The sequence below is a fragment of the Macadamia integrifolia genome, chromosome 2 (assembly GCF_013358625.1).
Source record: "Macadamia integrifolia cultivar HAES 741 chromosome 2, SCU_Mint_v3, whole genome shotgun sequence".
Lineage (NCBI taxonomy): Eukaryota > Viridiplantae > Streptophyta > Magnoliopsida > Proteales > Proteaceae > Macadamia > Macadamia integrifolia.
The window spans coordinates 16,944,565-16,958,436 of record NC_056558.1 but is presented as its reverse complement, the minus strand read 5'-3'; the positions used below and the strand labels follow the sequence as shown (position 1 = coordinate 16,958,436).

Below are 13,872 nucleotides of genomic sequence, written 5' to 3'. Positions count from 1 at the left end.
GAAATAATTCCTTGTAGAGCCCCTTTTAGTCTCTCTGCCATCATTTTTGAAATAATTTTCACAACGAGACCACAAACACTTATAGGCCGAAAGTGCTCCGCAAGCTCTGGAGATTGGACTTTCGGTATAAAGCAGAGGAAGGTCCTATTAACCTCATGAGGGAGAACACCTGTAGCAAAGAAGTCAGAAATGAATTGGCACATCTTCTTTTGTGACATTCCAGAATAAAAAAAAAAATGGGGGGAAACCCATGCGGGCCCAGAGACTTGAGGGGCCCCATAGCCTCAAGAGCATCTGAAACCTCCTTCATCGATGGGTTGGAGCATAGTGTGGCATTGAGTTCCTCGGTCACCAAAGGTTGAATGTAAGCAAGAGCATGGTTCAATGCAGTAGGATCAATGCCTTGAGATGAAGAAGTGGAATTGAAGTGACTGAGAAGCTCGGCATAAATTTCAGCCTCAGATTGGGACCATACCCCCGATTGTAAACGGAGCTTGAGGATCCTATTTCTTTGCCATCTTTGGATAGTGGTAGCGTGACCAAAGGCCAAATTTTTGTTACCTCCTTGGATCCAGTCTATCCTCGACTTTTAGTGCTATAAAGCCTCTTCTTTGGCCAATTCTTCCTCCAATAAAGAGGAAATGAGACTCTCACTGTTCTGATTGTAATCGGAAGGAGGAAGCCCTTGGATCTTTTCAAGCTGGCTTTTAAGAGATTTGATTTTTTCTTGCACATTACTGAATTCTACCTTGTTCCAGCATTTCAGAGCATGCTTACATCTGTTGGACTTACAAATGATGGTTGATGTAGAAGGTCCGACAGTAGGTGCTGACCAAGCTTGAGAGACGATTTGCTTACATTTGGGGTGGCGAAGCCACATCGACTCGAACTGAAATGGTTGAGATCCACCTGATTTACCCCCATCTGTATCTATAAGAAGGGGGTTGTGATTTGAACTAACTGCCAGATGAATGAAAACAACTGCGTTCTCAAAGTGAGTTCTCCACGATGCATTAGCTAGAGTGCGATCAAGTTTAATTCGAATATCTACCCCACCATGACAACGACTATTCCAGGTGTATGGAGAGCCATGCGATCCAAGGTCAAGGAGTTTGCAGCTGTTTATCATGTCCTGAAAATTTTTTGAGTCCCTTGAACCAGTTTGGTTACCCCCTGTCTTTTCGTGCCATACAAGGTATGAATTGAAGTCTCCAACACAAAGCCATTTTTCATTTCGGGTAGCTCCAAAAGACTTGACACGATACCAAACTGCTTGTCTGTTTCTTCTGATGGGGTCTCTATACACACAAGTGAACATGAAATTCTCTCCTTGGTTTGTCGAAACATTTGCATCAATAATCCTGAAGTCCGAGTACCTCACTTGAATCTGAATGTGTTACTACCACAAAAGAATCAAGCCCCCCGAGGCACATCTAGAATCTAATGCAAAGAAGTTATGAAATTTCAATCTGTTTGTAATCTTTAGATTTTTTTCCCATGACACTTTGATTCCATTAAGAGAATAATATCATGCCGCTCGGATTTGGAGAGATTGAGCAGCGATCGAACTGTCTAGGGACTCCCCGCACCCTGACAGTTCCAACTCACTATTCTCATGGCACCCTGTGGGACTGATATACCCTAGTCTCCACGGGTTCAGACAAAAAAAAATGACCATAATTTGAAAGTTGAGTGACCATGAGTTCATCAGCATCTTTCTTTCCATGAATTTATGGATTTACATCTTTAGACTATCTGAGATCATATGTAAGATTCTCAAAATAACAACTAGGAATTAATGTGACCAAATAAACAAGTCTTTATTTTGATTTAGTGCTATATCCAAATAAGTTTGCAATAATAAAACCAAAGGTCTATCCATTGAAACCTCCATGTGAAAAAAATACATCCTATATGCATCAAACCATAGCTATAAAATCTGAACACAAGAACATGAAATATATCCTTTAGAACATGAAATATATCATTTGAAACAATATTGACAGTTCCACACTGTCCTACTTAACCGGCATTTCAATACTAGAACCATTGGGAATCCCATCCAAGAACATGAAATACTATGCATTAGTGGAACAACCACATGACGGAGTAGTGTTCTCTTGCCCATTTCCCCCCCTCATGGAGGTCAGTGTTCCCCCTACCCCACTAGTGTGTGTGTGTGTGTGTGTGTGTGTGTGTGTGTGTGTGTGTGTATGTGTGTGTGAGTAATGTAAACGGATTAGAACAAGTTCGGATCCAATGTGATTGAATCTGGATATTTCTTGATTGGATACGGATGCAGATTGAATTTGGATTTTCAATCATTCATTTATTCTCTGACTTGTGTAATCCAAACCTTCCTCCCCCAATGAATATAATTTGCTCCTTATCCATCTTTCTAAGTTGTCTTAGCTCTTTTCCTCATTCTCTAGAACCTGTCTAAACTTCAAAAACCCTCAAAAACATTAATTGATTATTTAATCAGATCAAATAATTCGAATTTAAATTCAAATACCCTATGAACAGATACAGATACCCTTAAACGGATACGGATACAAATTTGATTTCGGAATTCTATTATCTATTTACATCGATGAGAAAGTCCTCTTGGACAGTTCCTTAGGAAAAAGAAAATCAGTGACTAGCTATACCGATACACAATTGATTCGATACCATACTCCGTACACCAATGGGTTTGGTAGCCTAGTGGTGAAAATGCCCTCAACTCATCATCGCTAGACTCGGCTGATTGTAGGTTCGAGTCTTGGCTTGCCCACTATCGCCCATTGATCCTGTAGAAGCACTGCTTGTCATACAAGGGCTCGGCTGATTGTGGATTTGAGTCTTGATATGCCCACTATCGTCCATTGATCTTGTACTACTTCTCGTAGAAGGGCTTCTCATGGAGGCTGTTATCACCACCCTAGGGCACTCTTTTTTCATTTAAAAAAAAAAAAAATACCATACTCCGTACCATGACAAGATGCTCAAGTGCTAACTGGTAGCCACGCGGCTCAACTGCTCGAGGCTTGAAACTGAGACAAAAGTCAACGGGCGTGAAATCAGAAAACCAAAAATCTCAGAATCGGAACCTAGTTCTAACTTCTAACAGTCATGGATTTTGCGTGCTCTGATATAAGCTTATGGAAGGACGCGCTATCGTGTTACCAAAGCCGCTTGGAATCACTCAACAAACCAGGTCTACCTGAACTAGACGACTTCTATAGAAACAAGCTTCCCTTGCTCTTACGCCAAAGAAACCCTAAGCCATACATAGCCAAACCAGAACTGTCTAAGCTCATGCAATGGAAGCTTACCAGAGGGAAATGGAGGTATATTTTAGTTTTACCGATATTCTATCTTCATCTCTTTAGCTACTACATTCCATCAATTCTCGTTACCTTCCTACTCTTAGTAAGTTTTCTTAATCGTAGGCCGCGACTTTTGGATTTCGTTTCATCTTTGGACGAAACCCTAGTGAAATCTGTTTCTCAGAAGGCTTTTGAATCTCTTCCCGATATTTCGAAAGCTATTTCTGAGCTCACGGTTCTGAAAGGAATTGGACCAGCTACTGCCTCTGCCGTTCTGGCTGCTTACGCACCTGATGCAGCTCCCTTCATGTCTGATGAGGTGAAATTGGGTTTTTTTTTCGTTTTGGTGGAATCTGTGTTCCTCTTCATTTTCATTATTATTATTATTTTTTTCTGTTTAATTAAGTTGCCATGGTTGTTTCATCCCCTCCTCTTTATTACTGGATTTGAATTTTGTTGTGTACTATATGTTAGGCAATGCTGGCTGCTCTGGGTAACCCGAAGGATTATACGTTGAAACAGTATCTCTTGCTCACTGAGAAATTACTAGCCAAAGCAAAGGTTTGTGAGGTTCCCGTAATTTAATTTTCCATTATCAACTTTCCCATCAAACTTCCATTTCCTATTCTGTTTTATCTGGAATGTTCTGAAATCTAGATTCCTGTTTATGCAAATTGCTCGTATTAAAGGTTTCACAAGTAAAAGCCCTTGGAAGAGTTGGCAGGTCAAATGGAGAAATTAGTATATTTTTTGGGAAAAAAATCCAAAAACCTACATAGAAAAAATTCAAATTAAAATGCCCATTGTTGAATTACTATATCCATCAGACCCTCCAAAAATAAAATCCTACCCCATTCCCACTTTTTGCATCAATATAGTTGTTAAAGCATATAAATATAATCAAAACATCAGAATAATAACTCTTAAATGATTTCGATTGTTATTTTTAGGGTTACTTTTGTCCTTTTAGAAATTTCAACAATCAACTAGGTGCTTAGGGTTAGTTTTGTCCTTTTAAAAAAGTCCAATGACCCTAGGTGCTTTGGGAAAAGGGGTGGTCAGGTTTATACCATTTTACGGGTAAAAATTTAACATTGGGTTTCTTAAACACAATTATTTTATCACTGGGTTTTTTGATATTTTTCCTTCACCCATTTTTTTGTTTCCTTTTTCATGATGTTTGCCCATATTTAGTTGGTTGAATTGGATTATATCATGCACCTGAAAGTCGATAAAGTATTTTGGAAGGTTGTGATGTATCCATAAGCTGTCTGATCCCTTGGTTTGTGTACTCAGAGCATGATACATTTGGATCTGTAAGCCTCTAGTCTGTTGCCATGTTATTTAGCTTGTAACTGTTTTAGTGTATTATGGGGTTCAAAATCCTGGTTTCAAGTGCAGAAAATTGGCAGTTCAAAGATTACAACTGAATTTACCAAAATTAAAATTATCGTTTGTAGATGAGAACACAACATACATGATTATTCTTTCTAATCATTAGCCTCCTTTATGAGAGGAAAATCTGTGCAGATATATTAGTTAGGGACTCAAAGGGGACTGGATCCAGTTAACTGATGAATGCCAAAGTAAACTATCCCAAGTTCCCTATCATCTCTAAGATCTTTAAAAATTCACATTTCTTGTCCAGCTGGAAGACTGCAAATCAAGCACCATTATTACTCTTGCCATGGCTGCAGTGGGGATTTCTCATGATTAGGTTGTATTGCTAACTTAAGTAGAGGTTTCTTTAGGGTATGATCTGTCTGCTTTAGTTACTCCAAATATGTGTCGGGGTTTTCATTTGGAGCTCAAATTCAATGATGCTTTTATAAGCTTTGGTTTCAAGTAAATATGGCTGGGGGGTTGCATGTAGTATGATTTGTTGTCAATGCTTTGAGTAATCCTTGTTGTGTACTTAGGTTTACCTTATAGGAGCAAATTGAAACAAAGGATTTTTTTTTATTTTTTATTATTATTATTTTTTTTAATACTTAAACCTATTAGATAGTGCCCTATAATTTCATGATGGGTACCCAAATCTTCTAGTTTCTTCCAAAAAGAAAGCGTATATAGATTGGGGTCCAGATGACTAGTGTATATTACTGTTAGATTTGCTCATACGGTTGCCTTCAATGGTTCTGTGAAAGTGCGATCCTCGACAAGCTAGCCTGATCTCCACCAGCACATCTCCCATTTACAGTGGAAGGTCTATGGTCCCAAAGCCTCTGATGAACTAAATGTCTGGGCCTGTTAGTTCAGGCACCAATGGGGTCATGCACAACAGAGGAAAACTGAACCAGATACAGTTTTTCAGCTCTTCTCAACTTTTGAATTTCATCAGTTCCTATTCAATTTTGTTGTTGCAGCTGTGACAGTGCTGTTTAGGGGAGAATGGAGGATGAAGTAGAGACAACAAATTTTTTATCACTGAACATTTCTAATAACCCCAGCTAGAGGAGGAAGGGCAGTTCTATACTTGACATGGAAGGGAATGTTAAGAAGTTCATTAGCCTTAGTTGAAAGGGGGCACAGTGTATGCATCTGATGCTTCTTTTCTACTGTTCTGTCTGAATATATCATCTCATTTTATATCGACAAGTAGTTTATGCAATCAAATATAGAAACAAATACATTGATGGCTAAGTGACATAACAGTTAGCTAATCAGTTAGCATTTCATGGCTAATTCATGGTTGATGATTGAGGTTACGAAGAAATCAGTAGACTTTACGATTTGAGGTGGTAAATCAGGTTGAAGTTGATCAGCTAATCAAAGGTCCATGGTCGCCTACTGTTGTGTCGCATTCTCCCTCCATTTCTCTGTTCCTCATTGCATTGTCCTTTTTCTAGATCTACTAGCAGGAATAAGGTAATCTGTAGAGCCCACTCGGTCTATTGATGCTTTTTTGTAATGGTATTTGCAGGAATTAAGTTCGGAAGGGGGCACCTTCACCGCATCTGATGTTGAAAGAGCTCTCTGGAGCTCTGCTATCGGTGCCAAGTTGCTAGTGTCACCTTCAGACTCAGATGCAAATGTTAATTCAAAAGGAAATTTCAAGAGAAAGAGAAAGCCATGAAGCTGTTGCTTGGTTAGTTGGTCAAAGCATTGAAACCACTTGTAGCGAGACTCAAACTCTAGATCTTGCGAGCTTCGTTTATGAAGAAAATTCTGCGGCAATCGTATTCCTTTTCTCTACTACTAATTATGATCACAAAAAGTTTCTGCAATCTTAAGGTGCAAAGACCCCTGCTATGTAGTCGCTACCAAAAAAAAAAAGCACTAATTTTGTACCAAAAATATTCATATATGAAGGTGCTTTACATTTTGGGCTTTTATTGGAGCTCTTCACAAGCAAGATGAAGAATTGTTTGATTTCCTTCTCGAAGGTTTAGTATGTTTTGGTGGAAAATATTTTATAAAATTAATCTCTGAGGTCGATTTAAATGATTGTTTTGCCCTTAATTTGTTAACTTGGCGTACATAGCACTCTATGGTCGATAAAGTTGTGTGAATGAGCCTTAGTTGCATGAAATCAAAGTGAATATACATAAGTAAACAAGTCATGAAATTGTAAAGTAGGAAACCGAAGAATCATGAAGAAAAAAAGACTGGCTTGACCTATTTATGATGAAATTTGGTGAAGGCAAAGTACACCCATCTATAGTCAATATTTCTTTCCGTCATGGTTTAGGTAATTCATATTGAAAATGGTATGGTATCGATTTTGATTGATATTGATACAGGTTGGTCCCATATTGATCTAAATTGGATGATTTTATCTATGTTTTTTGAGAGATTTATCCCCGGTCGGTAGTGTTACATTGATACCTATTGGATCGGTAGTGTTACATTGATACCTATTGGATCGGCCAATCTGATATCAATTACTTAAACCATACCTCATACTGTACAATATTGATAATGCAATAACATTGTTGTCCTATGCACATTCCACGGCAATGGCACCTATCGATGACTTTCACTATGAATGAAGGAAAACTTGATCCATAAAATCACAACTTGGGTAAAAAATCATATTTTTCTAATTTTGTATATGACAATTGGGTGGTCAGATCTTACCGGTTTTGATAATTTCACAGAAATGATCCAGGGCATAGAAACCCCATAAAATTGAATAAGAAAAGGGGAAGCGCATTGTAACTGGGAGTGTAGCTCCAACACCTGCCCAAGATCCAATTTGTTCCTCCTTTTTGGTTTCATCTAAGGGTGGGAGGTCATTTTGTACATAAGAGGAGAGAGACAGACCCAATTAGTGTCCTGGTTTTCAAACGAGGTCAACGGTTAAGCCAATGTTGTTTACCAATTTTGCCCCTTAGTTTGACGATTGGAAGTTGGGACTTGGGACAGGATTTCTTCAATTTCGGAGAAATTACCTGAACTTGCCCTTAGCCAAGTTGAGTTGAAACGTTTGACTAAAGGATATTGTGAGGAAAGTGAATTTCGGAAATCTTACTAACGGTTCACTTCACCTATAATAACAACAAACCTGTTCGAAGATAATGTTTACATATTTATTCAATTTACTACTATACCCCTAAAAATTAAATTTTTTTCCATAAAAATTCTACTTTGTCTGAAGAAACGCCGCTCCAAGTCTAACGGCTACTTACAGAGCTCTCTGTCGACATTTAAACCTCCTCGGGTACCTCACCAGAGCAAAACTAAAGAAAGGAGGAAGCGACGCGTCTCTCTCTCTCAGCTAACGTACTTCTTCCCTAGTTCTTGAAGTCCAGATAGATCGAAAGCAACTAGTAAAGCGGGTAGGAGGAGATGGAAGAGCATCGATCAGCAGAGTTCAACAAGGATGATGATGAGGAGTTCTATGAGAAGATTGAAGCACCGAAGTATGTCGATTTTACCGTTCCCGATCCACCTCTTCCCGACGATCGTTCCTGGTTTTGTTTGCGTGTCGGTGAGTTAAGCATTGCTGTTTGGATTCGCTTTTAGTTTGTAGTCTTCTTTGAAAATCTGGTACTATTTCTGTCGTTCTGTTAATGTTTGATGGTAATTACGTTTTTTTTTCCTCTGTTCTTAAAGTATTCTCTTTCTTTTTCTGGCATAATTTTACTTTACATAAAGTTAAAGCTCTGATCTATTGTAAGATTTGCTTAAATCTGTTAGAATTTAAGTTGATTAGTTCTGTTTCTCCTGCTTTTTCATTGCTGACAACTTTCTCGTTTCTACTCTCCGCAGTTAAGCTCTATATGCGCTTGTTTTGATTTGATCTTCAATTAAAAAAAAAAAAGTTCTTTTTTTGAGAAGTTATTGTTCTCCCAAATGCCCGTTTCTTTTTCTTTTTTTTTATTTTGGGGGGTTTCTTTGGGGGGGGCGGGGGGGTTGGAGATGAGGGAGCGAAGATGCGACCAATTTGAGTTTTCCCCACCTCGAGTTTCAGCTTTCTAAACAACATTTGGGTTAACTGGCTTGGAAAGGAGTTTGTCTCTCTGATTTCAGCTCGTTTTCGCAGCTCAGTGTTGGATTTCAACTCCTCTGTTTCTTTAAATTTAATAAGGTTTCATGTTTTTATTTGGTTTTTAGATTATTTCCACAACTGGGGCATTAAATTGTGAGTCATATTAACATATTTCACTTTCCAAGTTCAAATTTATCCCTGAGTTTCCAATAAGCCTGTTAATTGTGTTTCAGGATGCGACCAGAAGCATGAAGAAGACATGGATCCTGATGCTCTTTATAGAAGTTTTGTTCTTCGGGTGAGCTATTTCTATCTGTTCCTTCTTTTCATTAATGTGGTTGACGCATCATTTCACATATAACCTTCTCGAATTGTACAGGTTATGGCAGCAAGGAGCCCCAACATAAAACTTCAGAAGGCGATGAGTAGAATAGCTCCACAGTAAGTGAAACCTTCAGTTTTCAGGGTCTTCATTTTTTTTTACTTCTTGGTTTTCTTTGCACAATTGGATATGCTTTGACATATATTTGTTATCTCTACTCTCTTTGCAGTGCAAATATTAAATGCCCCCAATCAGCTCCGGCAAAATCTTCAAAGAATAGAATATCAAGAATCACTGCAATCACATTGGCTTCTCAAAAGATGGCTGACAAACCGATAAAATCCCATCCTATATCTAGGCTTAACTCAGCTTCAAATGCGAAGGCTAAGCAATCTTCTGTTGCCGCAAAGGCTTTGACAACTCCAAGGCCTAAAAGGTGCCTCCCAGGTCCAGATCCCTTGCGTAGTGTTCAGAACCCAAAAACATCTGTTTCTTTGACAAAGAATCGAGTGGTCTCGAAGGCCCTGATATTCCACACACCAAAGAAAAATGAAAGGGTGAAAACTTCATTACATTCACATAATCCAGTCACAGAATTATGTGAACAGGTGAAGAAGCTTGAGATAAACAAACAAAAGCAGGGGCGTTCTCGTGTTGTGTCATCCAGGTACAATAATAGCAACAATGTTCCCACTTCCAATACTTCCAAAGCACATTTGAGGCCCAGAAAGCTTAGAATTCAAGCTGAGGTTTCATTCATTTCTCAAGGTTCCAAGGATGGCAAGGTTGCAAAATCTTCAAGATGTCTAAAGAGCAAAACCAAATCCAATTTACCCATATGTAATCAATCTTTGTCACATGAACGGATTGATGACGACAATAGTGATATGGAAATTGATGGAAAATCAAGGGATGGCTCCTTAGAAGCGTCTTCTGGATCAGGTAGTTCTGGAAATGATGAAAAAACTGGTCATGACAAGCCCCTAATGATTGTGAAGGCCTTGGAAAATTTAGGTGCAACTTCTACTCAAGATGAAAAGACTCCAATTGGGGAAAATCCATTAGCAAGTTCAAGCAATGTTGCAGACTTAATTTCAACTTCTGAGGATGGAGGATCAAATTATGAGGAGAAGAAAGATTTAGAAGTTGGTTTTCCCAAACATCAAACTCCCAATGTAGCAGGAGTAGAGAATTACACTACGGGAAGTGACGATAAAGAAAATGCTTTGTTGTCTGATGATAACAGGTTTCAGCCCCACCAATCATTTCTCCTTTCTTATTGGAAGTACTTGCAGATCTTCACACAAATTACATATTTGTGCTAAGAATTTTTTCATTTCAAACTGATTACAGAGAAATCAACATCAATAATAGTCACTCTAAAATGAAGACACTGAGCAAGCATGAAGCTCATGAAAGGTCTCAGAAGGTAATTAATTAGATTTACGTATCTCTTTACTTTTGTTTCAACAAATGAGTAGTTTGCTGATCTCAACATCTTGTTCTCCAACTGCATTTGATAATGGTGCAGGTCATTCGAGAGCTTAGTAAAAGAGATTGCTCTACTGCTGCTGCTACTGCCCAAAAGTACAAGAAAACAAAGCCAACAAACCCTAAACCTTTCCGGCTGCGGACTGATGTAAGTGCAATATTGCAAGAAATATTTCGTTTCTTAGTAACAATGGTCTTTTGACAACATGAAGCTTATATTAGGAAAGGGGAATTCTTAAGGAGGCAAACCTAGATAGAAGGTTGCATCTTCTTGCTCCTTCTAAAGAAAATCCGGCAGTCCAAAGGTTATCTACTGGAAGGTTGCAGAGAAGGCATCTAACGGAGACTCAAGTGAGTTCATTCTCCTATCTAGTCCCCCATCCTCCCCTCTTTTCCATAATTGGATAGGTAGAAGTTTATATTGATTTTTGATTTAATGATTCCAGAAAACTGAGAAGTCCCATGAAGGAAACCAAACTGAATCAGGAAAAAGAGTTAAAAAGGTTTGAACTCAGAATAAAAATCTCCCAGGCTTTACCTAGATTGTGCCTTTTTATTAAGCTGATAAGATGATGTCTTTTGCAGCAACAGCTGAAAAATGTATATCTTAAAACACCAAAATGTGCAACAGAGACAAAGGTGGTGTCAACCATTCAAAAAAGCCAGAAGGTAACACGATTACTTGTTCCTCTTTCAGGAGGATCTATCTGAGACTCTTTTCTAATCCTTTGACTCAGACATTGAAACTTATGACTCCTCAGTGGGACGATGGTAAGGAGAGAGCAGGTAAAAAAGCAGAGTGCAGCTTAAAAAAGGCTAAATCACCTTTTCCGCGGCCACAACTTGTCAAGCCTCAAAGGTTAGCTATCATGTTTATGTTATGTTATAGTGGATTGTGTGAGAAAGTTTGATCTTCATTGAAACTGAACGAAGCACTCGTCTGTGCTTTTTTCCCTTTGTTTCTGTTGTCAGGATGGCTTCAGCAAGCAAGGCAACAGTTCCACTAGCATCAACTAGCCAGTTGAGCACGAAAAAAGAAACTTCATCAGCAATCTCAAGACCTAGGGATGTAGTAGAGCCAACTGACAATGGCAACACAAACACCATCAGTAAAGTGAAAGCCATAAGGTCATGTTCAAGGGGTAAAAGACCTGCAACAATTCCGAAGGAGCCAAACTTTCAGAGTATCCATGTACCAAAGAGTTGCACAAAGAAGCTGTCCCAGGCAATCATGTCATGAATTTGTTTCTTTGTTTACTGTATTTGTATTCATGTTCAATTATATCATTGAAATCTTTTTCTTCAGGTTTTCAAAGCAAGCAATGTAATTTATATTCACAGGGTTGTGCTTATTTTCATTGTGTTTGGTCAAATGAATCAAGAGGGGAAGTCACTGGTTCAAATATAACCCCTGGTTGCTCAGCAAAGTGAAACATACCATATGGCCCATGAGAGTTGAAATTTTTGTTGACAACTGTATTATGAGAGCTAGATTGGATAAAGAGTTGTAGAGCTGCAAAGATTTCATCAGCATTTTCACTGGAGGCTTCAAAACCTGCAGAATCAAATATGATACAGAACCTTTGAACACGTGAATTGATCATGTGGTGGGTAACTTGATCATTTCTTTTGGCGATTCAAATGATTTCAGCATGGACCAAAATGATCAATGAATACCATCCATTAGCTTCTAGGGTGCCTAGAACATAGTGTTATCATGTGGCAGATATAGGCAGCAGCATTGCTGGGAGTTATCTGTCACTAGTTTAGGAGCTTGTTTTCATAGAGGGAGCAGATCACTCATAGCTGCGCCATGCTTGGGTGTACATGTACATGGACAAAATTGGGTTTTATGAATACCAAAAAATGGCCCAGGAATAAACTAATCAAAGGCCTTGGATTCTCGCTCCTCTTCTCCTAGATATTAGAGGTCCATTTCCAGCCCTTGTCACCTTAACGCTATGTTCGAATGTCTAAGAAAAGAAATAAAAGAAAAAGAAAAATTCCACTATTGGTGAAGTTGGATTTTTCCCGATATGGTGGAGACGAAGATACCAGTAGTTGAACATGTCAAGCCGAACAGTTATTTGCTCTTCATCAAAAGCCCGATGAAGAAAAAGTGGCATAAGCATCTTTCTATATGGAATGGCGATACTTAATGTTTAACCAACTCTAGGAGGAGGTTAGTAGCTCCATCTGGCAGAATTTTTGTGGACTGATCTAGCCTCTGTTTTCTGCAAGCTGTAAGACTAAGTGGGAATCTCACGATAATATACCTCCAAGTTATTGAGACATACATGCAGTTGACATCTGATGATTTGATCCAGTAGTTTCTTCGTGCAACTCTACTCGTTGTCAGTAATGACAAGTTCCTAGTTAGAAGAAAGTTTTCCTCACCCAAGGTGAAGGGAAGACCTCTTTCATGCAAGGGGATTGACTCTAATAGGACGCCTGGCATAGTTAATGTTTAGTGTTTACCATTGTTTAACAAGGCTCTAAATATCTTTCCTAAATCAAATCTACTATATCTTTTGGATTAAGAGGTTCTCTCTTCACCCATAACTCAGTCCAAAAGAGAACCAAATTTTCCTTGAGCCATCACTGATGGCCATCATTGCACTTGGTTTTTTCTTTAACACATTGCACTTGGATGGATGTTAGGGAACAATGAAGGACATTTTTTTTTAACCTTCAACATATAAGGAGGAATAGAGCAATAATAACCTTAGATTCGTAGGTAAACCCTCTATGGTAAAGGCAAACTATTCCCCCAACACCAACCCCCACTCCACCCCATAAAATAATAAAAAAAAAAAAAAATTAAGGGACCTCTCAACCATTCTTAATAAGCTCCCAAGTCCCAAGGGGATTTGAATCAAAGACAAGGCCATGATAAGTAACTCCACGACCATTGGACCATTAAGTCCCTTCTCAGCTCAGCCATTCCCTTCAAGACTCATATTATGCCTGAAATGCCAATTAGCCTCTATTACTACCTGATCGTTCTGGTGTATCCTCTCATTTGGATGGCCCTCAGAATATATCCTGTCAATAATCCCCAACCCCCAACCCACCCCCCCCCACCCCCAAAAAAAAAAAAAAGGCAACAACCACATCTCAAAAATTTCTAAGGAGCCACTCAAATGAAACCACTCATGAATATTACTGCATGGACCGAGTTTTACTTCATCCATGGTCAAGGGAGAATTGACAGAGGCCTTAGAATGGTTTTGAGATGATATGGTGCAACAGTTTTCGACCATTAGTGGATAGGGGATGGCTATACGGTTCCTTCATGCCTGGCAAAGAAAAAA

At 38.8% G+C, this 13,872-nt stretch overlaps 3 protein-coding genes across 6 annotated transcripts; 2 read left to right on the top strand and 1 right to left on the bottom strand.

Moving 5' to 3' along the window:
* Positions 1–595: 595 nt before the first annotated feature.
* LOC122064021 lies at positions 596–1,129 on the bottom strand. The gene has a single exon (XM_042627717.1). The coding sequence runs from the start codon at positions 1,127–1,129 to the stop codon at positions 596–598; it is 534 nt and encodes a 177-aa protein (XP_042483651.1).
* A 1,901-nt stretch (positions 1,130–3,030) lies between these two features.
* LOC122091852 lies at positions 3,031–6,756 on the top strand. The gene is made up of 4 exons (XM_042662032.1): positions 3,031–3,332; positions 3,435–3,630; positions 3,786–3,872; positions 6,235–6,756. Exons 1-4 carry the CDS (start codon positions 3,115–3,117, stop codon positions 6,385–6,387), a joined length of 654 nt encoding a protein of 217 aa, XP_042517966.1. The 5' UTR covers positions 3,031–3,114; the 3' UTR covers positions 6,388–6,756.
* A 1,230-nt stretch (positions 6,757–7,986) lies between these two features.
* On the top strand, positions 7,987–11,910 carry LOC122094216. Of its 4 annotated transcripts, none has more exons than XM_042664972.1 (11): positions 7,987–8,244; positions 8,979–9,043; positions 9,125–9,186; positions 9,297–10,313; positions 10,421–10,496; positions 10,599–10,706; positions 10,781–10,909; positions 11,005–11,061; positions 11,150–11,227; positions 11,320–11,417; positions 11,531–11,910. In XM_042664972.1, the coding sequence occupies exons 1-11, from the start codon at positions 8,103–8,105 to the stop codon at positions 11,796–11,798; spliced, it is 2,100 nt and encodes a 699-aa protein (XP_042520906.1). In that variant the 5' UTR covers positions 7,987–8,102; the 3' UTR covers positions 11,799–11,910. The 4 variants fall into 4 exon arrangements, with proteins under 4 accessions (XP_042520906.1, XP_042520891.1, XP_042520897.1 ...); XM_042664957.1 differs by having other exon boundaries at positions 11,296–11,417; XM_042664963.1 differs by having other exon boundaries at positions 11,144–11,227.
* The last annotated feature ends 1,962 nt before the right edge of the window (positions 11,911–13,872 follow it).

Bases quoted from the DNA above. Each gene is read 5' to 3' on its own strand.
- LOC122094216 (XM_042664950.1), top strand. From the start codon at position 8,103: ATGGAAGAGCATCGATCAGCAGAGTTCAACAAGGATGATGATGAGGAG. The intron at 8,245-8,978 runs GTGAGTTAAGCA...ATTGTGTTTCAG, and splicing joins CTGGTTTTGTTTGCGTGTCG to GATGCGACCAGAAGCATGAA. The intron at 11,418-11,530 runs GTTAGCTATCAT...TTCTGTTGTCAG, and splicing joins CAACTTGTCAAGCCTCAAAG to GATGGCTTCAGCAAGCAAGG.
- LOC122064021 (XM_042627717.1), bottom strand. From the start codon at position 1,129: ATGATAAACAGCTGCAAACTCCTTGACCTTGGATCGCATGGCTCTCCA.
- LOC122091852 (XM_042662032.1), top strand. From the start codon at position 3,115: ATGGATTTTGCGTGCTCTGATATAAGCTTATGGAAGGACGCGCTATCG. The intron at 3,631-3,785 runs GTGAAATTGGGT...ACTATATGTTAG, and splicing joins CTCCCTTCATGTCTGATGAG to GCAATGCTGGCTGCTCTGGG. The intron at 3,873-6,234 runs GTTTGTGAGGTT...TGGTATTTGCAG, and splicing joins AATTACTAGCCAAAGCAAAG to GAATTAAGTTCGGAAGGGGG.